The sequence below is a fragment of the Chelonia mydas genome, chromosome 1, assembly GCF_015237465.2.
Source record: "Chelonia mydas isolate rCheMyd1 chromosome 1, rCheMyd1.pri.v2, whole genome shotgun sequence".
In the NCBI taxonomy this organism is placed as follows: domain Eukaryota; kingdom Metazoa; phylum Chordata; order Testudines; family Cheloniidae; genus Chelonia; species Chelonia mydas.
This window is the reverse complement of record NC_057849.1, coordinates 47002353-47029768: the sequence shown is the minus strand read 5'-3', so window position 1 is coordinate 47029768 and position 27416 is coordinate 47002353. Positions and strand designations below refer to the sequence as shown.

Genomic DNA, 27416 nt, shown 5'->3' with positions numbered 1-27416 from the left:
GTTGCCTTACCAAGTGGGAGGTCAGTCTAACGAGACAATTCAATTAGCGGTAGGATACCTAGGGAGGAAAAAATCACTTTTGTAATGGTAATGAGAGTGGCTGATTTCAAACAGTTGACAAGAAGGTGTGAATAACAGCAGGGGAAAATTAGTATGGGGGAAATTAGTTTTAGGTTTTGCAATGACCCAGTCTTTATTCAGGCCTAATTTGCTGATGTCCAGTTTGCAAATTAATTATAGTTATTGGAGTTATTATAGTTATTGGAGCCTGTTTTTGAAGTTTTTTTGTTGAAGAATTGCCACTTTTAGGTCTGTTATTGAATGACCAGGGAGTTTGAAGTGTTCTCCTACTGGTTTTTGAATGTTCATAGATATTAAGGTCAGAAGGGACCATTATGATCATCTAGTCTGACCTCCTGCACAGCGCAGGCCACAGAATTTCACCCACCCACTCCTGCGAAAAAAATTATAATTCTTGACATCTGATTTGTGTCCATTTATTCTTTTGCGTAGAGACTGTCCGGTTTGGCCAATGTACATGGCAGAGGAGCATTGCTGGCACATGATGGCATATATACATTGGTAGATGTGCAGGTGAATGAGCTCCTGATGGTGTGGCTGGTGTGGTTAGGTCCTATGATGATGTCCCTTGAATAGATATGTGGATAGAGTTGGCTATGGGGTTTGTTGCAGGGATTGGTTCCTGGGTTAGTGTTTTTGTTGTGTGGTGCGTAGTTGCTGGTGAGTATTTGCTTCGGGCTGGGGGGCTGTCTGTAAGTAAGGACTGGTCTGTCTCCCAAGGTCTGTGAGAGTGAGGGATCGTCCTTCAGGATAGGTTGTAGATCCTTGATGATGCACTGGAGAAGTTTTAGTTGGGGGCTGTAGGTGATGGCTAGTGGTGTTCTGTTACTTTCCTTGTTGGGCCTATCTAGTAGTAGGTGACTTCTGGGTACTCTTCTGGCTCTGTCAATCTGTTTCTTCACTTAACCAGGTGGATATTGTAGTTTTAAGAATGCTTGATAGAGATCCTGTAGGTATTTGTCTCTGTCTGAGGGATTGGAGCAAATACGGTTGTATCTAATAGCTTGGCTGTAGACAATGGGTCATATGATGTGGTCTGGTGAAAGCTGGAGGCATGTAGGTAAGTATACTGGTCAGTAGGTTTCCGGTATAGGGTGGTGTTTATGTGACCATTGCTGTGCTTAGCTGTGCTTGCCCTGCAGGTTAACAGCAAGGAGAAAAAAATTACAAACTTACTTTTGGTACTAAAATATTCTGATTATACTCCTGACGCAGATCTGTAGCATCAAAAAGGTTTCATTTTTACAGCTATTTTCGCTGTGCAAGTGCTTAGGTGTGTACAAGGCCTGACTCGGACTCTCTGCATTTGGATGAAAAGAGTAGTGCACCCTGTGAAATACTTCAGTCAAAGTATCATGAGTCATAGAACAAGACATCATATGCAACCGAATGGGGAAGAGGGGGGTCAGTGCTAACGAGCTAATTCAATTAAGGTTCCAATTCAATTCTTCAACAAAAAAACTTTGAAAAAACTTCAAAAACAGACTCCAATGAGAAACTGCAAAACTGGAATTAATTTGCAAACTGGACACCATCAAATTAGGCCTGAATAAAGACCGGGAGTGGATGGGTCACTACAAAAACTTTCCCCCTGCTGATACTCACACCTTCTTGTCAACTGGTTGAAATGGGCCACCTTGATTACATTGGCCTCATTAGCACTACAAAAGTGATTTTTCCGCCCTTGGTATTCACTCCTTCTTGTAAACTGTTGAGAATAGGCCACTTCCCTCTTAATTGAATTGGCTCATTAGCACTGACCCCCCACTCGGTAATGCATCTGATGAAGTGGGTTTTAGCCCACCAAAGCTTATGCCCAAATAAATGTGTTAATCTCTAAGGTGCCACAAGGACTCCTCGTTGCTTTTGCTTTTACACTGCAAATATTGCCATTAAACTATGTGGGTACTGTACCTAGTTTAAATCTGTACAAATAAATGTTATTTTACTCTTCTATTACTAAGTCTTCTTATTTAAAACACAATGTTTAATCAGGTACTTTAAGTATTTTACTTTCCTTTGCTTCCATTCACACTTTAACTCCCCCTCCCAGCCCCCTGCATTGTGGGAATTTTCTGTCTTGCCAACCCAGGTTGAGTGCTCTGAGCATCAGTCAAATAGGGGCTTACTTAAGAGTAAAGAGAATGAACTCCTTTCAGAAGAGTTGACGTAATGTTGCTACTGTTGCCTGTTAACCTGTTCAATGGGGCACCCAGATTTGGAACCCTGTGTGGTAGCAGTCTGCTTTGTCACTAGAACATTGGGTCAGTTATGTATATAAAAATATATTTGTGGACACACGCATGTTTCTGTATCTTAAACATGAAAAATCTTGAAAGTAGTAGAAGTTTCTCTGAGAATTCTACTGTTGAATAAGAAGTATTTGTAATTTTAATACATTAACATCCTTTGCATTTCTTTCCAGTCTCTTTGTAAATGTGGGCTCCAATTCATCAAACGTTTATGAGATACTTAGCTTTACTTGTGTCTATAGTCCCATTGACTTCAATGATATTACTCATGTGAATACTGTTAAGCAGGTGTGCAAGTGTTTGCACAATCAGAACCTTAGAGAGACTAGTACTCACTTCCACTTGTTGGTTAAAATACCCTTAACTTTAGACTCTTATTTTAAGAGGAAATTGTCAACTTGGTTTCACAAATACCCCCTTTCTTACATGTAAAAAGCTTATAATTTAAAGATGGTAGTCTAAAGGAGAGAGGCTTTCAGATTGCGAGTAAACTGCCATGAATACAGCCAAGTCGCTTTGAAAATGAGTTTCTCTCCCCAGTCGGGTTTATCAGATTTAAAATAGTTTTTAATAAATGGTCACAGAATAGAACTCCAGTCCGGGGTGGGGGAGAATGAAATACTTCAGTTTTACACGTGGATTTTCTGATGTGATTTTAATGACAGCTTCCTACCAAAATCAGTATAAAATGCTTGTTTGTAAATGCAGTAGAACCAGATATAACATAATTGACTTTAGATTATTTTAAAGGCCTGCAGTAGAATACTCCTAAACCTAGCAAAATTACTTGTTGCTGAAAATGGGTGCCAGTTATGGGTGTAGCTGAACTGGCATTAAACACAATTTTATGTCAAACTGTAGAAAAGGACAAACTATATATTCAATACCGCTTCAGAAATTGTGGTCAAAGCCTGCTTGGAGCAGGTATTTTGAGATAGTTGTCCTTGCTCAGAATTCTCCAGCTGAACCATCATTGCTCCTAACACAGTCTCAAGTATGGGGGGCAAAATTGGGGCCCCTCATTAACAAAACTGCACCTCTGAAAGGATGAGAAGGTGCGTTTCTGCTATTACATTGTCTTAGGAAGAAGATCAAAGTGACTTCAGTGAGCTGAAAAGCAAAGAAAATGTACTTGACCTTTATTATTTCTGTATAATGCATCAAGAAGGTCTCAGAAAGACAAGACTGGTTTGCTGCAGTTCACAGAATGATGTGGAAGTTTTTTTATTGAAGGAATCAGTATCCTCAGAGGAAGATTTATTTCTCAAAGACTCTGCTGTGACAGGATACAGTTGGTTTTTTTAATGCAGATATTGAGGTTTCTGTTTTGGCAGTGAGTCTCGCCCTCTTCTACAGCAGGCATGGGTGGCGGATATCATAGACAGGCGTAGTCTGTGCCTTCCTAACCAACCTAGCATGGCCCTGCCCATGCTCTGCCCCCAGGCCAGGCACCCCCCTGCATTCCAGTGCTTTGCCGGCTCAAGCTGGTTGCTGGAGGCAGGGCAACGGGTGCTGGTGCCGCGCTGCCAGGAGCACCAGGACTGGCGGCCCCGCCTCCCTCAGGGAGGCAAGGTGGCTGGGAGCACTGGGGCTGGCCACGCTGCCCGGAGCACCCGGGTTGGGAGCGCTGCCGCCTGGCGCATCCCCCTCTAGCCTCTAGCTACCCCCTCCCTGCACCCAGAGCTACCCCCCTGCCTGCACACAGCCCCTAGCTACCCCCTTCTCTACATCCTGAGCTATCCCTTGGATGCACACAGCCCCTCACTATCCCCTCCTTGCATCCTGAGCTACCCCCCTGCCTGCACACAGCCCCTAGATACCCCCTGCCTGAGCTACCCCTGTGCCTGCACATAGCCCCTAGCTACCCCGTGCCTGCACCCTGAGCAGTTTTCAAATTGTTTGAGCTGAGCTCCCACCACACACAACCCAGACAGGCTGGGTGGCCTGCTGAGGTGAGTCAGGGGGTGGAGGTGGCACTGCCTTCCTGGACCCTGCTGTGTGGAGCTGGCTCAATTCCTGCTGGTCCCTGCCCCCCCCCCCCCCAAAATAGAAGTCAAACTATACCTATGCCTGAGGGCCCGTCCCGGAGCCCCAAGTCCCCTGCTCTTTCCCACTGGGCCCTGGAGCTTTTATAGCATGTTGAGGGGGGCCTCAAAAAGAAAAAGGTTGAGAACCCCTGCTTTAGAAACCACACCCTCACACAGTGCATTACCCCGCCATGCAAACAAGCCCTTAGTTTCATTCTGCCCCTTTTCCTACAGAGGAGAACAAGACAGCCTGGATCCCATCTAGTTGTTTAAGTACTTCCACTGCTTAAAAATAAAAAATGAAGATGATCCGTCAGTAACTTTCTAAGGAACATTCATTCAAAGGTGTGAAACGTCAGCCAGCATACCAGGTACATCTAGCTACACTGGACAAATGCATTTGCTGAATTTATGTGATATGTTGTGAAACTGTTAACGCTGTGAGGCCTGGTCTACATTACAAAGTTAGGCCAAAATAAGTCTCCTTGTGTCAACCTATCTGTGCATATGTGTCTACGTTCCAGTTTGTGTCTGGCTGATATAAGCACCCTGAAATGGTGACACAGTAAAATCACCTTCCCCAAAGTGTGGTGCTGTGGTAACTTACTGAGCTTGATGTAGGGGGAGTGAAGACACTGTACAACCTGTGTCGACTCTAACAGTCCTCTAGCGGCTGTCCCAAAATGCCCCATTCCCTGGACGCTGACCTTTCTGTCACAATTGTAAACACCACTGTCCAGGGGTCATGGAGACTGGCAGCAATCCCCCCTTTTAAAGCCCACTGCATATTTCTGAAATACCTTTCCTGATTGCCCATCTTGGCATGCATACCTAGCAGCTCTCCCTTGTGTGCAACTGCCCAACCAACCATAACAGCTCTACATACTAGACACACTCCTGCCTGGAGTAGACAGGAGATATTGGATCTCCTGGGCCTGTGGGGAGAAGAGGCTGTGCAGGCACAGCTATGGACAAGCCGTAGAAGCGTCAACATCTATGAAAAGATTGTCCGGGGATGCAAGCAAAGGAGTATGACGGCTCAGCAGCAGTGTTGCATGAAAGCAAATGAACTGCGGCAGGCATACCACGAGGCCACAGAGGCCAACAATCAAACTGGTGCTGAGCCGCAGACCTGCTGCTTTTATAGAATTATAGAACTGGAAGGGACCTCGAGAGGCCATCTAGTCCAGTCCCCTGCACTCATGGAAGGACGAAGTGTTATCTAAACCATCCCTGACAGGTGTTTGTCTAACTTGCTCTTAAAAATCTCCAATGATGGAGATTCCACAACCTCCCTAGGCAATTTATTCCAGTGCCTAACCACACTGACAGGAAGTTTTTCCTAATGTCCAACCTAAATTTCCCTTGCTGCAATTTAAGCCCATTGCTTCTTGTCCTATCCTCAGAGGTTAAGAAAAACAACTTTTCTCCCTCGTCCTTGTAACAACCTTTTACGTACTTGAAAACTGTTATCATGTTCCCTCTGTCTTCTCTTCTCCAGACTAAACAAACCCAATTTTTTCAATCTTTTCTCATAGGTCATGACAAGCTGCAGGCTGTACTTGGCGGAGACCCCACCGCTACCCTGCACGCTACTGTGGATGTCTCCGAGGAGCCCAAGCCACAGGCCCCTGCCATGAACTGGAAGGAGGAGGAGCGGGAGAGAGATGACACGAGGAGCCAGGACCTGCCTGAGACACCTGCACTGTCTAGCCAGTCCTGCCAGCTGAGCATGGACTTGCCTGTTGAAGGGGAAGGGACCTCAGGTAAGTATATGCCTGTATTTTTCCCTTACAGTGTTTTAAATGTAAAAATGGCCCATCCCCAAGTTAACAAGACCCAGGTATCGACTTTTCATTGTTTTACTCGTACTAGAAGAGGTAGCAGTATAACAAACAGAGGTAGGGTTGGTATCTGCTTTTCATTCCCCTGTTAGCCTAGGCTGGAGGGGGCAGAGCAGTTTATGTACATGGCGATTGATGCCCCTTGCATCCTCCTGAGAGATCTCAATGCAACTTTCATGGAAATACTCTGCAGTCCTCTCCTGAGGGTTTCTAGGAATTGGGTGCCTTATTTCTTCCCCTGCAGTTAGACACTCTCCCATGCCATCCTGTGATGAGTTGTGCTGTCTCTGTTGCAGTAAACAAGCTAGCGACACACGGGCCCATGCGGCTTCAGGACACCAGTAGCAGCTGTCATCTCTGTGCCTTTTGTTACCCTCGGGAGTAAGAGAGCAGCTAAAATCACCACTGCCTGGGGAAAATAATGCCAATATTCAGTGCCAGTGCCCTGTATGTGTACCCATGGAATAGGGACCAGTATGTTATTGTTTCATACAACTTAAATTCCCTGCCTTCCAGCAGGCCATACTCACCCTGATGGGCTGGAGAGTGGTGATGTGCGGAGGTGCTCCAAAGCTGAAGTGTCAATAAGCATGTCTTGTATTAAAAGTTTTATGGGAGTAAGGGAAGGGAGTTTTGAAACTAACCTGTTCTCTGTTGTGACTGTCAGCCCAATGATAGATCTGTTTTTTAATCAGGAGCTGTTGCTGTTATGGGGCCTTGAGGGGTCCCCCCTCCACACCCACAGATCACTTGACCCTGATGAGGAGAAAGAAGAGGACTAGGGAGGATATATCGAGTGAGGTCCTGCAAGCTGGTCCTGCATTGGACTGTGAACAAAGGGCCTGGAGGGCTGATGGCATGGAGAGGGAAAAAGTGGACAGAAGAAAGCCCAGGAATGCCAGCAGGGAGAGGGGGAGATACACCAAGACTTAATGGGTCTCTTCAGGGAGCAAATTAAAATGCTGCAGACTCTGGTTTACCAACAGGTCCAAATATCCCAGACTCACCTTTGCAGACCTTGGAGAACTCCATGGTATCTCCCTGTACCTCCGTCCCCACAACATACCACATGGCATCCCGGGCTGCATCCCTACCCTTACCACTCCACAGGGGGACACAGCAAGGAAAAGCACAGCTTCACACATGCACTGACCCATGAGAACCACGGCTGGTGTACCTGTAGCCACAACAGACTACATTTGTGCACTCAGATGGGCAGAAATATCAAGCCTAGTGGTTAGAGCAGGAGTTGGTAGTCAGGAATAGGAGCCCAGGGTCAGAGCTGGAGTCAGAGGCCAAATGCCAGAGCTGGAGTCCGAAGTTAGGAATTGGAGCCAAGGGTCAGAACTGAGTTACCTGGAGTGAGGCAAGAGAGGGGCAAGGCTGGGCACAAGGCAGGAGCAGGAGCTACCGCAGCCATGGGAGAGTGCTTTGAGCAGCTGCCAAAATGCTGCTGCTGCTGGTCTTAAGGGTTGATCTGGTGACTCTTCCCACCAATCAGGCAGTGTGGCCACTGGGCAGCCTACTGCATGCCAGCTGCATTCCTTATGTTGCCCGGAGACTGGTTCTGCTGCAGACGATTCCTGACAACACCAATGATATGAGGTAACCAAAGTTTGTAGTGTAGACGTGGCCTTAGTCTTTTAAGTTGCTGTAGGTCTGTAGCTGAACAACACCCTTCTTTTCTCAATGCTAGTCTTTCATTCTGTTTGGCTGCAGACTGGACATGATGGCAATGTCTCTGGGTTTTTGTTGTTGTTGTTGTTGGTTTTTTTTTTTTAAAGCTGTCTTTAGAAAACAAAGGGCTATATACACTGTTATTTCCACCCCACCTCCCACCCCCGTTCCCTCCTCTGCAAGAAAGCTCAGATTCTGAAGAATAGCAAAAATCTATGAAAGACCTCAAATTTGCTATTTCCATGGCACGGATGTGTATTGTTTGTAGTGATGGTCATAAAAGCCACGTCTCTGAAATAAAAGTGATAATTTCTATCTCAGATGTTACCTTTTCTTGTTAGTGTTCTGCAGCATGATTATGGTGAATGGTGTTGTTTCAAATAAAAGTTATGAAATGCTACTGGCTGACTTGTAAAAGACAAAGGCTTGACTACTGGCTAGTGCATAATCCCTCTTTGGCTAACTAGCTTTTGTGATATTTACATTATTTTGTGATACTCTGGTGGAAGCCTGAAGTGGGAAATGTTATAGTTCTTTCACAATTCCTTAGTTTGTAGGTATCTCTGTTATGATGTTTACACAATGCATGACTCATAAGCTAAATAAATATGCCAGCCTAATAGTGCAGCCTATAGCGAAACCTGATGCCATTACATAAAAGCATGGCAGTTGTTCATACTTGTGCTATTACTTGATGAAGTACTTGCCCACTGGAAATGTGCATGCCGTAGGTTACTTAAATGTGCTGTGTTTTTATAAGATTTTTCTGAAATATGTAGTGTTTTACAATAATGGATTGGCCTCCTTTTCTCCCCCCTTTATTGTACTATACCCCTTATTGTTCGGTTTAAGTTCTACAGCTCTTTTGAGTGCATAATTTCGAACTGAGGCCTGGGCTACACTGAAAATTTACATCTGCATAGCTGCGTCTCTCAGAGGAGTAAAAAATCAACGATCCTGAGAGACGTAGCTATGCCGATGTAAACCCAGGTGTAGACAGTGTTAGGGCCTGGTGTACACTAGGAAATTAGTTTGGTATAATTATGTTGCTCAGGGGTGTGAAAAATCCACACCCTTGAACTATGTAGCTTAAACCAATTTAATCCCTGGTGTAGACAGCGCTAGATCGATGGGAGAATTCTCCCATTGACCTAACTACCGCCTGTCAGGGAGGTGGATTACCTACCCTGACGGGCAAACCCCTTCCATTGGCATAGGTAGTGTTGTCACTGCAGCTGTGCAGCTTTAGCATTTTAAGTGTAGACATACAGAATGTACCAGCATTTCTGAGGGCTTGTCTACACTACCAAATTTTGTTGATAAAACTTATGTTGACACCCAAAAGTCGACAAAACAAAAATCGCCAAAGGGTGTTCACACTTGCTCCCTCTGTCGACAGATCATGTCCACATTGGAGACACATCATCGACAGGGTGAGCAATGCACTGTTGTTATGTATCCCACAGAACAGTGTTGTGGGAAGGAAGAGCTGACTGCTGCGTATCTTGGGATTCTCTCCGAGTTCTCCCACAGCCCTCTCAGCTGCCAAGAGCAGCATCATGACTAGCTCTGTGAGCTCTCCGTGCTGAGTAAGGGCAAAGCAGCACAGCAATCTGTCCTCCTCCCCTTGCAGCAGCCGTCTGCCTGCTGCTGTGTTCCTAGTGCAGGGCAGAACAGGAGGATTCCAATTATTTGCTCTTTGTATGCTCCCCAAACGGAGCAGCACACAGATACTTCCTGGAGCTTTGAAAGGGGAGGGGCGCATGCCTGCAGGGCAGCAGAGATCAAAACACTGAGCAGAGCAATCAGGGCAGGCGTTGTGGGATACTGGCGGAAGCCAGTTCTGTCGACAAAACAATCAGCAGTGTCTACACTGGCTCTTTGTCGACAATAAAGGGGGGGGAAAGACAAAAGTCTCTCATGGGGTGGAAGATTTTTTTGTCGCCAAAACTGGGCGTTTTTCGCAACAAAAGTCCCATTGTAGTGTGTACGCTCTTGCTGTTTTGTCGCCAAAGGCCAGTTTTTGGCAACAAAACTTGTTAGTGTAGCAAGGCCTGAAGCTAAAGCAGCAGCAGTTTCCTTCCCCTACTCCTTTTAAAGGCTATTTCATGTGTATTTATAAAATTAAATATTAATTTTTATTTCTTGTAACCTGTATCTTTATAATAATGCTGACTGATGTAAATACCTTTATTTGGCAAGTTGGCAGCCCAGACCTAAAGATACTTTTAATGTGGAAACACTTGATACCATCCATATCTTACTAGTTACCTTAGTTCTTATTAAGCTCTGCTTTTCTTGCTTGCTGATTTAATTTCTTCTAGTTTTTCTAAATAAAAATCTTGATCTCAAAGGTGTAAAACAAGTTCACCTATTTAGAATACTTTATGTAAACAATTTTGCTTTCGTATAATATACAGTACATACAACCATGTTGCAGCACTGCAAGAAACAGGCTCAAAACAAGTTACTGGTCCAGAATTTACATTTCTAAAATGTTTCTTACACAAGCTACCATTATATCAGATATACCTGTTTAGACTGCAAGCTTTTTGCAGCACAGATGGTGTATTCCTATATGTCTATATAGGGCCTAGCACTTTTGGGGCACTTACTGTAATATCAATAATTACCAGAAAGCAATGACATTCTTCAGTTTTTAAAAGTGAATTTACAAATATGAAATGCTGGGAACTCCTGTTCCAGGCTACTGGATGAATTTCAGACACCCCTGTGATGGCTGCAGTATTAGTCTAACAGACAGATTTAAAAAGGGGTCTTATTAATGAGTTAGGGCAACCCATCAGCTAGAAAAAATGTCTTGCTACAACATATTAGGCTGGTGGTCATTATTACCTGGTGGATGTAGATGCAGGAAGTGGTGCAATTTTTAAATGTCACGTAATGTTTAAACGTTATAGGGCAGCCAATCTGAAAAAAATCATAAAATCACAAAAAAGACTATAACTCAAAGATACATAGTCTAATTTTCACCAAAATTGGCAGAAAGCTCCTCAACACAATTGATAATGCTCAGAATAGGCGTGTTTGGGAAATACTTAGCCGCAGGCGATATTATATGCTTTCTCCGGTACATTTTTTGCCTTCAGTTAAAGCAAAAGTCTGTAGTCACGTGACAGTCTGAGCTCGTTTGTACCATGTTCCAGTGTGGTTATGTGAATTATGCTAGACGGGGTTGTGTGCATGTAGCAGAAGCCAGACTTCTAGAGGAGAAACCGTGTAATATAACATGCCCTAATTGATAGTCAGGGAGCAGTATACCATACTGCCAGACCCTTCAGTGGCGTACGACATGACAGCCATTGAGCAATTTCTCAACAAGGACTGTGTGAAGCATCAGCATCTTTACACAAAAGATAAGGCTCTGACCAAGCATTTCCTGACTGCACATTTTAAGGCAGCTGTAACAGCTATGACAAAATAAATGTGTAGAGTGCATCCTTGAGCACAGATCTCCACAAAGAAGCTACCACAAAGCGCAGGGTTGCAGATGAAACTGCTGTTGAAGTTATTAAAAAAATTGTGACTGAAAGAATGGCAAATACTTTTAGCATTGAACCTGGATCAAGCCCAGACAACAGCGAGCCACTTGTGTACATTGCAACATCTACTGGGGCCCCACCTGAAATTGCAGAAAGTTTGTGCATAAGAGAGAATGGCACACAAGAAATGAAGCAGTCTGTAACCAGGCTGCTCCAAAGGGGTGAGGTAGACCTCTTTGATCCCATAAAAATGTATCATGTCAAATCATTTGCTAATCTCAATAACTCAATCAAACAAAAGAAGCAGACAGCACAAGCAATAACTGTTGATTGCCAGATATTGAGCAAGTGGACAGTTATTGCCCAGTCCAGAGATGTTGATATCCAGGGTTTGTTGAAGTATGAGTTCCCACCTGTCCAGCTTTCCCTCTTCATCTTGGTTGGATCTCTAAGAAAGACCCAAAAATTAAAAAAAAAGAAAAAGAAAAAAAGAACTAGACATGGAGGATAGGTCCATTAACGGCTATTAGACAGTGTCAAGGTTCCTTCCCCACACTGAACTCTAGAGTACAGATGTGGGGACCTGCATGAAAGACCCCCTAAGCTTATTGTTACCAGCTTAGGTTAAAACTTCCCCAAGGTACAAACTTTTACCTTTTGTCCTTGAACCTTTATGCTGCCACCACCAAAGAGTCTAACAAAAATAACAGGGGAAGTGCCCACCTGGAAACGTCTCCCCCCCAAAATATCCCCCCAAGCACTACACCGCCTTTTCTGGGGAAGGCTTGATAAAAATCCTCACCAATTTACATAGGTGAACACAGACCCAAACCTCTTGGATCTTAAGAACAACAAAAAAGCAATCAGGTTCTTAAAAGAAGAATTTTAATTAAAGAAAAAGTAAAAGAATCACCTCTGTAAAATCAGGATGGTAAATACCTTCCAGGGTAATCAGATTCAAAACATAGAGAATCCCTCTACTTACAAAAAGACACAAAAACAGGAATATACATTCCATTCAGCACAACTTATTGTATCAGCCATTTAAACAAAACAGAATCTAATGCATATCTAACTAGATTGCTTACTAAACTAACTCTTTACAGGAGTTCTGACCTGCATTCCTGTTCTGGTCCCGGCAAAAGCATCAGACACAGAGAGAGGACCCTTTGTTTCTAACCCCCCCCCCCCCCCTCCAGCTTTGAAAGTATCTTGCCTCCTCATTTGTCATTTTGGTCAGGTGCCAGCAAGGTTATCTTAGCTTCTTAACCCTTTACAGGTGAAAGGGTTTTTCCTCTGGCCAGGAAGGATTTAAAGGTGGTTAGCCTTCCCTTTATATTTATGACAGACAGGATGGGCAGGGATGGCGTCCCCAGCCTCCGTTTGCCAGAAGCTGGGAATGGGCAATGGAATGGATCAGTTGATGATTCCCTGTTCTGTTCATTCCTTCTGAAGCACCTGACATTGGCCACTGTTTGAAGACAGGATCCTGGGCTAGCAGGTTGCTCCAGCACTACTAGTTCAATTTCAGTTTCTGAGAGTATCTCATCTTTATTAGGAAAGATCAGGTTCGAGATAGGAATCTCCCCAATATTCTCAGTAAATAATTGTTTATTCCTTTCCCCCCATGCCCTTCTCCCATGCCAGAAGTTCTGTGTCTCCTCATTCCCCACCTTTCCCTCCATGCCAGGGCTCTCTGGGTCCCCCATTTCTCCCTTTGCCAGGTGCCAGGGTCCCCCAAGTTACCCTCCTCCCATACCATTGTCCCCCGTAATCAATAAGGTTCTACCCATTGATGCCTAGAACGCTCTCTGAAATGTTGAAATTGTGGCGTTCAAAAGTTACTGTTTTGCATCCACACAGAGAAATGCCATCAAGATGAATGTAAGGCATGCAAGCTTGGCCAATTAATTAAATATAATGAAAATAAGTTTATAGACTTTTATTTAATTGGGAAACCCACACAGTAGCTTCCTCTCCATGCTGTTGTCTTACTGGGTTTATTACAAAGAAGGGAATTCTCTTCTGGATATAGTAGGTTTTGAAGTGAGCCAGAACTCAGTGGCATGCTGTACTGGCACTTCTGTGGTGGCCCCAGAGGTTTTAACCTTTCATTTAAAAAAAAAAAAATTCTAGCTCTTATTGATGAAAAGATAAGCTTCAAAATGTGAATACATGTAGTGCTGTTTTCTTGAGTCTGCAGATACAGATTGAAAGAACAACCCTAAGAGAGGTGGAAACTGACCCCCTCCTCCCCAGTTAATTTTAATGGGTTACTAACTGAAGCTTAGTAGCAATGAAAATGTCAGCGTGAACTATTAAACTGCTGGTCACTTTTGCAGAAATCTCAAATCTCTCTGAGATTATGGCCTGAGTTCTCCCCACCCCTACCTTTGCTGTTCTAGGGATATTGAAAAGTACTGAAGCCATGTTAAGCTTTTCTTTGGTGGCATAGGGTCTCTTCGCTATTGACGAGCAACTTGGATTTCTTGCAATCCCTGTTATTTGTGTCTCTCTCCTCTCTGTGTGTGTGTGTGTGTGCGCATGTGAAGAACGCTGCATATGTCAGCTTTCCCTCATGTTATTTTGTTAGTTATTCCTCACCAGGGTCCTCTCCATGCTGGTTGGGGGCCCCTGAAGATTCTCTGTGTTTTTCCCTGTGTTGCACAAGGCTCTTTTCATACCAGCTTCCCTTGTGAGAAGGGCTAGATGCAATTCTCTTTGGAGCCAATTAGGGCTGTTCCTATGAGTTGACATGAGCAACTCATTCCCTTCTAGGGACAGAGGATGAAATTCACCATTGTGCAGCGGGTCAGCACAAGGTGTTATGCACCAATGAAGTCCCACTTAAGCCCTCTTGCTAGGCAACATTTAAATGGTGTTTAATGGTGCCTAGCAAGAAGGCTGATGTGGTGGATAGGCCTTGGAATGGCCATCTGCATGTGGGTGAAATGGGTGTTTTGCCTCCTCCACAACTTTCCCAGCTCCTGTTAGTTTAGGGAGCAAGGCACAAGAAGCCATGTTATAGGAACATATGCCAGCTGGTTACCACCTCTGTAAGTATGCAAGAACAGCCATACTGGGTCAGATCAAAGGTCCATCTAGCCCAGTATCCTATCTTCTGACAGTGGCCAATGCCAGGTGCCCCAGAGGGATGAACAGAACAGGTAATCATCAAGTGATCCATTCCCTGTCGCTCATTCCCAGTTTCTGGCAAATTATAAGCCCAGGTCTATTGCAAAGTAGCTGGCCTAAATTGACTAATAACTGTGTAATGAGTTTTAAGCAGTGTTGGAGTACTCCTGCCACACAGGAGACTGCTTCCACTTAGAGATGTTTATTAAAATATTGGGACTTAACATAGGTTGGGAAAATTCCAGTATTGATTTTTGATTCTCCATTGAATGTTCTGCTACAAATTATTTTCTAGCTGTTATTATTTAATCAGGGTTTATTGTATCATTATTTGATTAAAAATATCAAAAGTTAAAAATCAGCAATGAGTTTCTTTAATTTAATTCTGTGTCACATTGGATTGTCACAAATTACTTTTTTTTAAATCTCTCATCTTTAAATACAGCTTCTCCTTAGGGTAGTGCCCTGCAAAGCAAAGCTACCACAAATATGCCAGTTGGTTACCACCTCCAAAAGTGTGCAAAATTATTGGCCAAGCTTCTGAGTCCCTGCATTCAACTTGATGGGATTGCTTTGTGTCTGTCTGGATGTCTGAATGTAATGTGATACCTTGCCACCTGTTTAGCAGAACCAGGGCTTCAACCACCTCTGCAGTTGTCTATAGATCAAAGACCTGGCTCCCATGCAGAACAAAGAGAAACAAGAATGGTGGGGGAAAGGAGGCACATACAGCCCCATGGCATGGTGGGGAGAATGGAGGACCCTTGTATGGGGAAGAGGAAAAGAAGGGATTGTAGAGAACCCCAGGCAGGGTGGAGACTGGGTAACCGTGATATGCAGGGGAAGGGAAAAATGGGGAGTGAGCATAGCCCCTGGCATGAGTGATGGGATGTAGGGGGGAGTTGCAGCAAGTTCCTGAAATAGAGGGGGAAGGGAGGGTGGAACACTGGGAGCTTATGGGTGAGAATGGAGGGATGCAAGGAGCCCCTAGTGTGTGTAGTGAGGTCAGCCTAAAAAAGCAACAAAGTGTGTGACCTCCTAATTTATACAGTGCCCAAAACTGTACTAGGTGCTTGACTGACATGTAAGAATAATAGTCTAAAACGAGATTACAATCTAAAAAAGTCTGCATACAAATAAGCACAGACAAAGGCCAGCAGAAGCCTTCCTTTAAAAAAAAACCTAGGAAAATAAATACAAAAAACTGTCTCTAATGTAACTTTTGGTTACACAGTTAAGTGTGTTGGGAGGTGACAGAGTTAAGGCTGAATGCCCAGATACAGTTGCATCTCCTTGTACATGTGAATAATGATAATATAATTACAAGATCACATACTGTTTCTCAAATAATAGAATAGTTTTACAACCATGTGTATATGTCATCTTGTATTGTGCACAACTTTGTATATGTCACAGTTTATTAGTCATTTATATGAAAAGTACATAGAAAACCATATTTAAAGAACTATACTGAAGTGTAATTATCTGATCTATTACACATCCTAGCATGTGAGTGCCTTCCAAAATTATAAAATATATTCAAAGATATGTTGCTCTTTTTTCTCTCCAGTCATTGGACACTGGACTTGTTTTACTCTTTTATTGATTAGTTTGTTTGGTTTGTGGTGTCACAGTGAGAAAGGCTAAGTTGTAGAAGGGGCTCTTGGATTTTGCTGCTGTTTGTGGTCAATTTACAGCAGTAGTGAAGAGCGCTACATACCAACGTGTGTTTACAATTAAATTACAAAGTCAACTCTTCTAATAACTAAGTCATACTCCATAATACTTCATTGATGCAATTCTCTTGCTCATTCTGGTCCTAACTGATCAGCTGGGAATTCCCCCAACACGGGGGAGCTCTCGGCTAGCATGTCCTTATGAGAACGGTTCCTCCACTCTGGCATAGGGGCCATATCTGGGTTGAGGGGGAATCTGTCAAGCCAGGAGAAATGTGCCTGCAATCCACCCATGGCATACGGTTCCTTGGGGGGACCATAGCCAGCTGGTATAAGTTAGAACAGTCTATGGGCTTCTTTAACATGATATGGGGCTGAGGCAACTTGAAAATCAGGGAGTCATAACCTGAAAAAAAGAGTTTTCTATTTGCTTTGTACAACTAGTGTTAAAATAAATATTCATAACTTTCAAATCACTAGTATGCAAGTATAAATTTTGTTCATAATAAATTATCATAAGAAAGTGAAAAAATTCTGTTTAAATTTATAGTACATATGCAAAGGTTGAAATAGTAAAATTCCTAGTACCATTATAGAGAAGAGAGCTTATATCAAAAGTTTTTCACAAGATAAACTGGACCATTAGGACTGAGAAATTGAGTGTCCAAGAATAACAAAAAAAAGTTACGAAATACATGTGCATTTATGGTTGTGGATATATTCTATTATGTTACACTGAGAAATAATTTGATTGTGTAATTAGACAGATTCACAGGACCAGTTCTAGGCATCAGCAAAGCAAGCACGTGCTTGGGGTGGCACAATTCCTAGGGCGGCGTTCCGGCCATCCTTTTTTTTTTGCTTGGGCAGTTGCGCTCTCGGAGCTTGAAGTGGCAAATTTTTTTGCATGGGGCTGCAAAAAACCTAGAGCCGGCCCTGCAGATTCATAATACACATGCACAAAGGATCAAAGTTAAAATTCCATGACCAATATGAAAGTGGTTTTCTTCTCTGGAATGTGACTCTTTGAAAATGACCTTCAAGGGGTTCCATATTTATTGCCGTTCAGTAATTTCAGGTTGTTCAGGGACAGAACTGCAATAGCCAAGGAGGGCAGTCCCATGCAGAATTCCTTAGGAAGCACATTGTATAGTATTCTTACACTATGCTGCCCAAATACTTGCTGCCAGATACTTACAGCCATGCAGGGGATGAGGCCCTGGCCATGCTTCCTTCCTACAAGTGCTCAGTCAGCATTATGCCTGTAACCTCTGCGTATGTGCGGACTTGATGGAGAGAGGCCCCCTGAGCTGCCGTCTTTTCCCACCAAACATGCCTATTCAGGGGCAGCCAGAATTTATACTGACATATATCTTCAAATAAGGTGACCAAAACTGGACACTATACACCAAACGTGGTCTAACAGGTTCAGTGCACAATGTTCTGAGACATAGCTAATATTCCAGTACAAAAAACTCCATTAACATGGAGATAAGGCAGCTGATACCAATTCTGAACTAACACAAACACTAAAAATACTAGAAATTCTGAGTTAAAGTTCTTTTACAAATTTTAGAGACCACTTCTTCTTTCTTACATGATATTTTAGTCAATACTCTCATATATAGGTAGTCCCACTGACACCAGTTTCAGTGTTAACAGAACAGGGGCCTTAATGTCTATGTTTGTCTTGAACTGAAAATGAAGTGTAGTACATTCACTCATAAGCTTCTTTCACACAGAAAAAAATTCTGGATTTCAAATTTGACTTTCGATCAGATATACAAAAAGTCATCATCTGTTTGTATTGGATTTCAGATGTTCAGGTGCCCTTGTGTGTGAATTGGAGTAACAATTTTAAAAAACAAATTTCTTTCATGAAAAGGTCCTGTTGGGTTGGAGGCCTCCAGTTTGGAAAAGTAACAATAATCTGAGGTCACTGATTCTATTTATCAGACTTTTATCCAAGAAAATGTTCATGAATATATTTATGGAGCAGGTGATTACAGAAATTGTTTTGATTGCAATGTTACATGCTGCTGTCTAAAACAGTATATTTTCTCATTGGCAGTTGCATGTTCCACTAGGCTCGGGTGTGTTTGATCATGGGCTACTATTATTAGTTACTGGCAAAACATTAGTACAAAGAAAGTGAATTCATCCTGCACACTGCAATACAGAACACCCATAACTTTTAAATGGACACAAGAATTAATTGTTTTTATTATATCACTTTCTGACACTTTAAATCATAAATATATCTCAATGTTAAAAAGCTAGAGCACATAGAAAGTGAGCAAATGTACTACAGGTGCTAAAACTAGTAGTCATGTTTGTTTGAAGGGGGTTATACTACTATCAGTTAGTATACTATAACTACAGTATCTTGATAAGACATGTTCTTCTTTATTGCTGCAGCACACTGGACCAAGAATACAAATATTGCAACTGTCAATGAACCCACATTCTTTTCCTTTGTTATAAATTAGTTTGGTGTCACTTAATCTATACTTGACCATTATTTCTATCCAACTGCATCTTTTGCATTTACATATTTAGGTCCCAATGCTGTCGTTGAGTCTGTGCAAGTGGACCCTTGTACCCATGTAGAGCCCAACCAAATTAATAGGACTCCAAATAAGCACACGAGTCTACTAGGCAGATCTGAGTGCAGAATTTGGGACTAAATGTTATGTTTCATCTCTGAGTCTGTTTGCCTAAACCATCAAGGTTATCTTGTAAAACAACATTGCCCTGATGAATCTTAGCCACTCCTTCTACTTTAGTATAATCACTATACTGTATACTCCATGATATCTTCAGTCATTTATTCTGGATACTTGTGGTTAAAATATTTGATTTGTCTAAGTTGCCAGATACTTTTGATCACTGTGATTATTGTGTTAGTGTGTTCATGCTTAACTACTTCTTACCTGAGATATGGCAGATGACTACTATGTTTTTAATAGCCGCGATTTGAAGTCACAGTAACCATATCAGTACAGCTGTTTAGCTCATGCCATATATAAGGGTGTTTATAGATTTGTTTTTATATACTTTGTACATGGAGTTCATCTTTTATATTTTGGACTTTTTATGATGTACTATTTTCTGTGGTCTATTATTACTAAAAGCTTCCAGTATGATGATAGACTATGTTGTACACCAAATAAAATAAATACAATAAGACACTGAGATTTGCTAGGTTTCAGTGCATACTTGTTGCTTTTCTGTTTTTTGTGGAGATGTACACATGCTGCATTACCTGGCTGAGAGTGAAAATATTTTTGTTTTACTAAACCACAAAATATCTTGCTTTTTGTTTACAAGTGCTGGTCTCTGAACTACTGAGTTTGAGGCCCTTTATATTTTTTTTGAGTACTAAATCAAATAGCTATGGTGCCAATAGGAAGGGAGGAAAATTTCATCACAAAATTAAAAATATATTTTGAAAGGAAACTGCATACATTCCAGCTATGTTCAAATTTCATACATTTCTAAAGATCACATTGAACAGGTGAAATGATCTCCAAAATGATCAGAATAATTTAAAATAAGATTAGATTGAACCTATCTAGTCTGCAATGATAGTGCAGAATTATTTGGTTTCTTCACAGTCTTTCCTAGGACACCTATCACATTAGTATCTGAGATCCTCACATATATTTAGTTAATGTAACTCCATATTTCCTCTAGAAATAAGAGCATTATTAGTCCCATTTTACAGCTGGAGAAATTAAGACATAGACACTTGTCTGAGGCTACACAGTGAATCAGTGGTAGAACCAGCATTAAATTCTGGGGCCTTCTGACTTGGAATGCTGTTTATTCCTCCAGATCACATTGCCTTACTGTTCCCATTAACTTCCATTGCAGTTGTGAGTTCTCAGCACTTCATCATACTGGGCCCCAAGTGCCTCAGCTTGGACACCTAGTTGATTACCATCTGCCAAAATGTTGGTTTAAGTGACTTGCTCATAAGAACTCTCTGGAAAAAGCAGGGACAGTACTGAGTTTTCTGGTGTGCAATTCAACTACCTTAACCACATGGCCATCCTTTCTCTTCTTGCAGTGCTCTGCCTCATTCTCTACGCACCTTCCAAGTTCTAGAGCAAATGAGTCAGGGAACCTACAAATAACCTGATTCATTACATAGCCATGATTCATTTCCTGAGTACCATCCATCCTTTGTACTAAATGAGGCAGGGGTCCTGTGGAAAAAGACTGCACAATAATGCATATGTACAGGGGGCCACACTAGGGTTGCACAGCCAGACTTAATTATGGCAATTCCCAACTTCTGAGTGCTTGACTTTGCAACCTAAATAACATTGTTTTTAATGTTGTTGGGAGGGAAGTGTTATATGTATTTTTATGATTTTTTTTAAAGGAAAAGGTAAAAACAACTTCTATTTTGCAGTTGCAACACTCTCCCCCTCATGCATTGTTGGTAGAGTTTTGCCCCTGAACCCTGAGCACAGCTTAAGTTATAGGGCTAATTGTTGTAGCTAGCAGTAAGGTTATCTCTCAGAGACAGTATCTTGCTGGAGGAGTGGTGAGTGCTGTCAGGGCATGTTCTAGGTCTGGGAAGTAGTCATGGTGAAGCCCGGACTGGCTTCCCTTGCACACCGCTCCCCCTCCCACTAAGAGGTATCTATTCCTGGGGTTTCCAGTGCAGTGTGTGCTGCTCCATAGACCAGCCTTACATTAGTGTACATGGTCAGTTAGTTTGGCATGTTGCCAAAATTTGATGCCAATGCAAGCAACAGAAGGGAAATGACAGTTTTCAAAAATTTCTCAGTCAAACCTGAACAGAAGTTCATGAGACAAATAAAAGGCTCTTCTCTGGCATCTGGCTTTCTCCCTGCTGAATGAGGCCTTTTGCAAACAATGCTAGATGCTAGAGCTTCACCAAAAATAATAATAAGAATAATTGCAAATATCTCTTATAATGGGAAATATTAGGCAACTTAAATATAAGAGTTGCTCCCAGCTCCCTCTGTAGTTTCCTTCCCAGTCAATGCGATGTTTGCTGTGTTTGTGAGCTGTCTACCCAAAATGTTGCCAGAATAGCAATATCAAGAATTGCAAGCTAGTCTCTATTTTTGCTGCTAGATTCTAGGATTGGATTTGGATTACACCTTTTTTTTGTTCTCGTGCTGTGTCATTTAATAGGCCAAGTTTTTGTTGATACTTTACCTTGGTCATGTGGATGGTGCAGAGAATCAGATGTCTCACTGGTAGTTTTCTAGAAAACCTTATACTCCTTTCTCCTTTCATGCTTCTCTCTGGGTCATGTGCAATCCTTATTGTACAAGTACTGTTTGCATAGGTAATGTAGTAAAATAGGCTGTACTATAAATATGGTTCAGAACTAGAACTGGTCAGAAAAACTTTGATGGAACGATTTTCCATCAAGAAATGCAGTTGCATCAATTGAAATGCTTTGTAAAATGGTGTCAATTTTTCCCAAAATTGTGGAGAAAAAACAAAACGAAAACTCCTAAAAAAGTCAAAATGTCCTGTTTTGACATTTTTGGAATGAAACATTTTGATTTTTTGATTTGAAGTGACTTTTTGTTTTGAATCTTTTAAAATTTTGTAATATAAAATTAAAAAAATATTTTTTCCCAGGGTTTTTCCTTTAAGAATTTTGAAATTTTGGGGTTTCATTTCAATTTGAAATGATGTCAGCTTTTGAAATCTCAGAATCCTTTGTGAACAGAAGTTCCATTCTCCTGCCAGCTCTATTCAGAACTTTTTGAAGTATGATTATGATATTCTAACTACAAGCAGGGTTTGAAATAGAATTTAATCAGTTCTGAGATGCACTGTTGACATTCCCACATGGTAGCTATTAAGTTGACATTTGCCTTGTTCCTTTTGATCCTTCCTCTTGCTCTGGGGATGAGGATTATTAAAGGAAATGCAAAAAGAACAGGAGTACTTGTGGCACCTTAGAGACTAACAAATTTATTAGAGCATAAGTTTTCATGGGCTACAGCCCACTTCATCGGATGCATAGAATGGAACATATAGTAAAATATATATAAATATATACATACAGATAAGTTGGAAGTTACCCTACAAACTGTGAGAGGCTAATTAGTTAAGATGAGCTATTATCAGCAGGAGAAAAAAAACTTTTGTAGTGATAATCAAGATGGCCCATTTAGAAAGTTGACAAGAAGGTGTGAGGATACTTAACTTAAGGATATAGATTCAATATGTGTAATGACCCAGCCACTCCCAGTCTCTATTCAAACCCAAGTTAATGGTATCTAGTTTGCATATTAATTCAAGCTCAGCAGTTTCTCGTTGGCGTCTGCTTTTGGAGCTTTTCGGTTGCAAAATTGCCACCCTTAAATCTTTTACTGAGTGGCCAGAGAGGTTGAAGTGTTTTCCTACCGGTTTTTGAATGTTATGATTCCTGATGTCAGATTTGTGTCCATTTAATAGACACAAATGGATTTAATGGATTTGTGTCCAAATCTGACATCAGGAATCATAACATTCAAAAACCGGTAGGAGAACACTTCAACCTCTCTGGCCACTCAGTAAAAGATTTAAGGGTGGCAATTTTGCAACCGAAAAGCTCCAAAAACAGACTCCAATGAAAAACTGCTGAGCTTGAATTAATATAAATTTGTTAGTCTCTAAGGTGCCACAAGTACTCCTATTCTTTTTGCGGATACAGACTGCTACTCTGAAACCTAAAGGAAATGCGTACAGGAGGTATGTATTCCACTCTAAGAAGGATGTATTTATGAGAAATTTTCCTGCCCTGCCCATTCTGGTGCAATACAGTGGGCACCTGGCATTATTTTGGATACAAATAGGTCTATATGTGTGTGTCCTCATCTGCAAAATAGATTGCTGGTTTCAGTGACCAAATGCACTGGTGCTGTGCTCTTCAGAGAGTCCACCTGCACAGTTTCCTCTCCTGCTAAGCGGAAGGCTGTTGGATGGCTCTAGTGCTAGATACACCACAGCCTAAGTCCTGGTCTACACTACATAGTTAGGTTGATGTAAGCTGCCTTGTGTCAACCTAGTTGTTCATGTGTCTACAATTTGTCTCCCATTGATCTTAGTGCCCATTACAGTGATGCAGTAACACCATCTCCCTGAATGGCACTGAACCATGGTTGATGTACTGAGATTGATGCAGCATGAGTGTAGACACTGTGTTACTTATGTCAACCCTAGCAGGCCTCCAGCAGCTGTCCCACAATGCCTGACACTGAGCTCTGGTCACAGTTATGAACTCCACTGCCCAGGGGACATGGAGACTGGAAGGCCCTCCACCCCTTTAAAGCCCCACAAATTTTTGAAATACCTTTTTCCTGATTGTCCAGATTGGTGAGCACACCTAGCAGCTCTCCATTGTTGTGCGTAGTTGCCCAGCTGACCATGCCAGCTACATGGTCTGGCTTGGAGTAGGCAGGAGATACTGTATCTCCTGGGCCTATGGGGAGACGAGGCTGTGCTGGTACAGTTACAGACCGGCTGTAGAAATGTGGAAATCTGTGAGCAGATTGCATGGGGGATGGAGGAGAACGGGTACAACAGGGACCAGCAGCAGTGCCACATAAAAGCGAAGGAACTGCATCAGGCATGTCAGAAGGCCAGAGAGATCAACAGTCGATCTGGTGCCAAGCTGCAGCCCTGCTGTTTTTACAACAAGCTGTATACCATACTTGGCGGAGATCCCACCTTGCCCCTCCACACACCACCATGGATACCTCTGCAGAACCTGAGTCACAGGCCCCTGGCATGAACAGTGAGGATAAAGAGGAGGTGGATGAAGAAGAAGGGGATGGGGGACATGTGACTGGGGGTCCAGCTATTCCGTGAGCCAGGACCTATTTGAGACTTTACCACAGTCCATTCAGTCCCTGTTGTTGAGCACAGGCAAGCCCAATGCAGGGAAAGGAACCCCGGGTAAGTGTGTAAATTTATTTCCCATTATAGTGATGTACTGATGGTGTCCCCACTTAACCGGACACAGCTATCAACTTTTCATTAATTTACTTGGCCTAGAAGAGGTAGCAGGAGGAACTGTTGTTATCTGCTTTTCATTCCCCTGCAGAGTTAGGCAATGGGAGGGCCATGCGGCGCAGTTTGTTTATGTACACAGTGATGTCCCTTGAATCCTCCCGAGAGATCTCAATGAAACTTTTATGGAGGTACTCTGTAGTCCTCTCCAGAAAGTTACTAGGGATGGCGGCTCTATTTCTTCCTCAGTGGTAGGATATTTTCCCATGCTGATTGGTGATAACTTGGGCAGGTACCATTGCAGTACACAGGCTAGCATATGAGCCCAAGTGACTTTGGCATACCAGCACCAGCTGTGCTCTCGGTGGCTTTGTTATCCTCAGGAGTGAGATATCAGCTAAAATCACCATTGCCTGTGGAAAATGGTGCCAGTATGCAGTGCCAGTGCCCTGTACTCATTGTTTCATGCAATTGAGCAATTCCCTCCTTATTTCCCTCATCCTTGGCAGGCCATACTCATTATGGCTGGTGCTGAGAGTGGTGCTGTGCATAAGCACACTGAAGCAGAAGAGTCAATAAGCCTGTCTTGTTCAAAACTTTAGGGGAGCAAGGGAAGGGAGTTCTGAATCTTAATTTTCACTTTACATTCACTTTTACACTTTTACACTTTACATTTACACTTTTCACTGTACCGACAATGGTACATCTGTGTGTTTTATTTGCAGCCGCTGCCACTGCAGCCTTGAGGGGGTTCCCCCTCTACATGTGTGGAACACCTGAGCCAGGTAAGGAGGAGAAAGAAGAGGACTTGGGAAGACCTGTTCAGTGAGAACTTCTGCTGTTTCAGACTATGAGCAAAGGGCCTGGAGGATGAATATTGTAGACAGCCTGAGGGAGGAAAATGTGGATAGGTGGAAGGTTCAGGAGCTCAGTAGGAAAAGGAGACGGAAATGCACCAGGACATAATGGGCCTTTTCTGGCAGCAAACACCAATGCTGCAGTCTCTTGTGGACGTTCAGGGTTATCTCCTTTTGCTGTCCACGGAAAACTCCATTTTAGCACCTCCTTGCACCCCACCTCCACATTGCACATTGTATCAGTGGCTGCATCCCTACACCTGCCACTCCACCTCTCAGGACACTAAGGACAACCACAGCTTAACATACACTGACCTGGGAAAGCCATGGTTGCTGTAAGTGTAGGTAAAGTTGACATGAATGTTTTTTCCCTTGTTAAGTTCTGTTCCATTAATTTTATTACGTTTTTAATGTATTTGCTTTTGAATTGCTCAGATTCTTCTTTTCACTGGTTTTGTTACTGAATAAAATTCTATTATTTGAAAAATAATTCATCTTTATAAGTTTACAACTTATGCTGCAGAGTGCCTAGTACAGTACTTTACCTAGTTGGTCACTGGTATTTCGCCTATCTTCTTCACTTCATATTATTCTTGTGCAGGAGTTATCACATGTAAATAGTTAACTTTGAATATCTAGTTAGTTGTCATGCTTAGATGTTCACTTTTTCTAAGTGTACAGCTTTGGAAGTGTTCCTAGGGCATATGTTCTTGGAATGGAGCTACTTAGAGATTTGTCCTCCTTCCATCTTTTAGACTGCTTCCAAACTCTGAAGACTGTATGGATCACCAGATACCAAGGACTGCTAGCCCTGTTATTAGAGAAAATAAATGATCAGGTAAGAACAAATTTTTCTTTGTACACTTGTGTAGCTTTCTATTCCTGGATCTCAATGTTTTACAAATGATAAAAAAAACTTCTAACATCCCTATGAGGAAGGGAGTTGTTTTTTCTATCTTACTTATCATTAACCTGAACCTGGTATAGTCACCTGCACCCGTGCAAAGTAGATGCTAAAGGTTATTATTTTGATTTGGTAGCCTTTTACACGCACTTTGCATTGGTGTAAATGACTACACAAATTGCAGGGAAACCAGGTGATTCAAGCCTAGAAAAGTTAAGGCCTAGATTTTCAAGTGTTTATTAATTTTGGATGCCTCAGCTTCTGCGCACCCAAATTGATGTATAGGGCCTAATTTTTAGAAATATGGAGCACCCACAAGTCTAACTGAAGTCATCCGAGGCACCCAAAATCAGTGGACAGTTCTTTGAAAATACTGGACTAAGGATTTTGGTCCAAAGTCACTAAGGGTATGTCTACAGTTAAAACGGTATAGCAGGACACCTGCATTGCTGCCTATGCACCGTTGTAGTGCTTCAGTGTAGTTGCTGCCCGTGCCAAAGGCAAGGTTTCTCCTTTTGGCATAGCAAGCCACGTCCCTGAGAGGCAGTAGCTAGGTATAGCAGTAGATCTTGGTTCAAAAAACAGCTTTATTACAGCAAGAGACTTCCAATGGAATTCTTCTGTCGACCTAATATTATCCACACTGGGGGCTAGGTCGGGATAGCTACATCTCTCAGGGGGCTGGATTTTTCACACTCTTGAGAGACGTAGATATGCTGATGTAAATTCCCAGTGTGGACCAGCCTTCAGGAAGTCTGTTGCAAAGCTGTAAATAGAACCCAGATCTACTGCCTCCTACTCTTGACTTTTAAGTTGTAGAATAGATCATGCTTTGTGCCTGAAACGTAGCTATGTCAGATAAAGTAATCCATATAGGTAAAAACATACATGGCATATAATGTTTTCAGATTGGACTACTCTATAGACATTACGGTATGGGGAAGTGTGACCTAGAGGTTTAAATAAGATGTGTGGGGAGGCAGGAGACCTGGATTTGATTCCTAGAGACCTGCCATGGCTTGATATCTAATGTATCTGTGCCTCACTTTCCTCATCTGTAAAATGGTGTTATTTATCATAAAATAATTCATAGTGTGTAGAGTGTGCTGATATCTTAGATAGAAGGCACCATAGAAATATGTGGTGGCTGTATTAGGATGCTCTGGGAGCATCTGTCTCAGCAACATGAACCATTTACTAAGGGTCAGTATTTGCCACTGCTGTAACACAATGGCCTGCTGTCCCCTTGCCTTGTAGCAGTAGGAGCCTGGGGGTAGGGTGTGTGGGGAAAGGGTTCTCAAAGTAGGCCTCCAGGTACGCTTTAGGGAGACAGAAGTGGCTGTGCGGTCGGGGGAGCGAGGCGCCCTTCGGCTAGGCTGGGAGTGCGTGGTTGCCTATGAGCTGCTCTCCTCATGCACAGCAGCATTGCACTAAGTCTCTCCGAGCTGTACATCCCGCCTCAGCC

The 27416-nt window shown here is 42.5% G+C and overlaps 1 protein-coding gene across 1 annotated transcript in view; it reads left to right on the top strand.

Annotated features, from left to right (window-relative positions):
* The window catches only part of LOC114020591, a 53855-nt gene extending 26641 nt beyond the window's left edge, over positions 1-27214 (top strand). Inside the window, exons 2-5 of the mRNA XM_043545650.1 lie at positions 5899-6126; positions 24916-24975; positions 25803-25885; positions 27209-27214. Coding sequence (XP_043401585.1) covers positions 5899-6126; positions 24916-24975; positions 25803-25885; positions 27209-27214 — 377 coding nt within the window. The remainder of the gene's footprint in view (positions 1-5898; positions 6127-24915; positions 24976-25802; positions 25886-27208) is intronic.
* Positions 27215-27416: the final 202 nt, after the last annotated feature.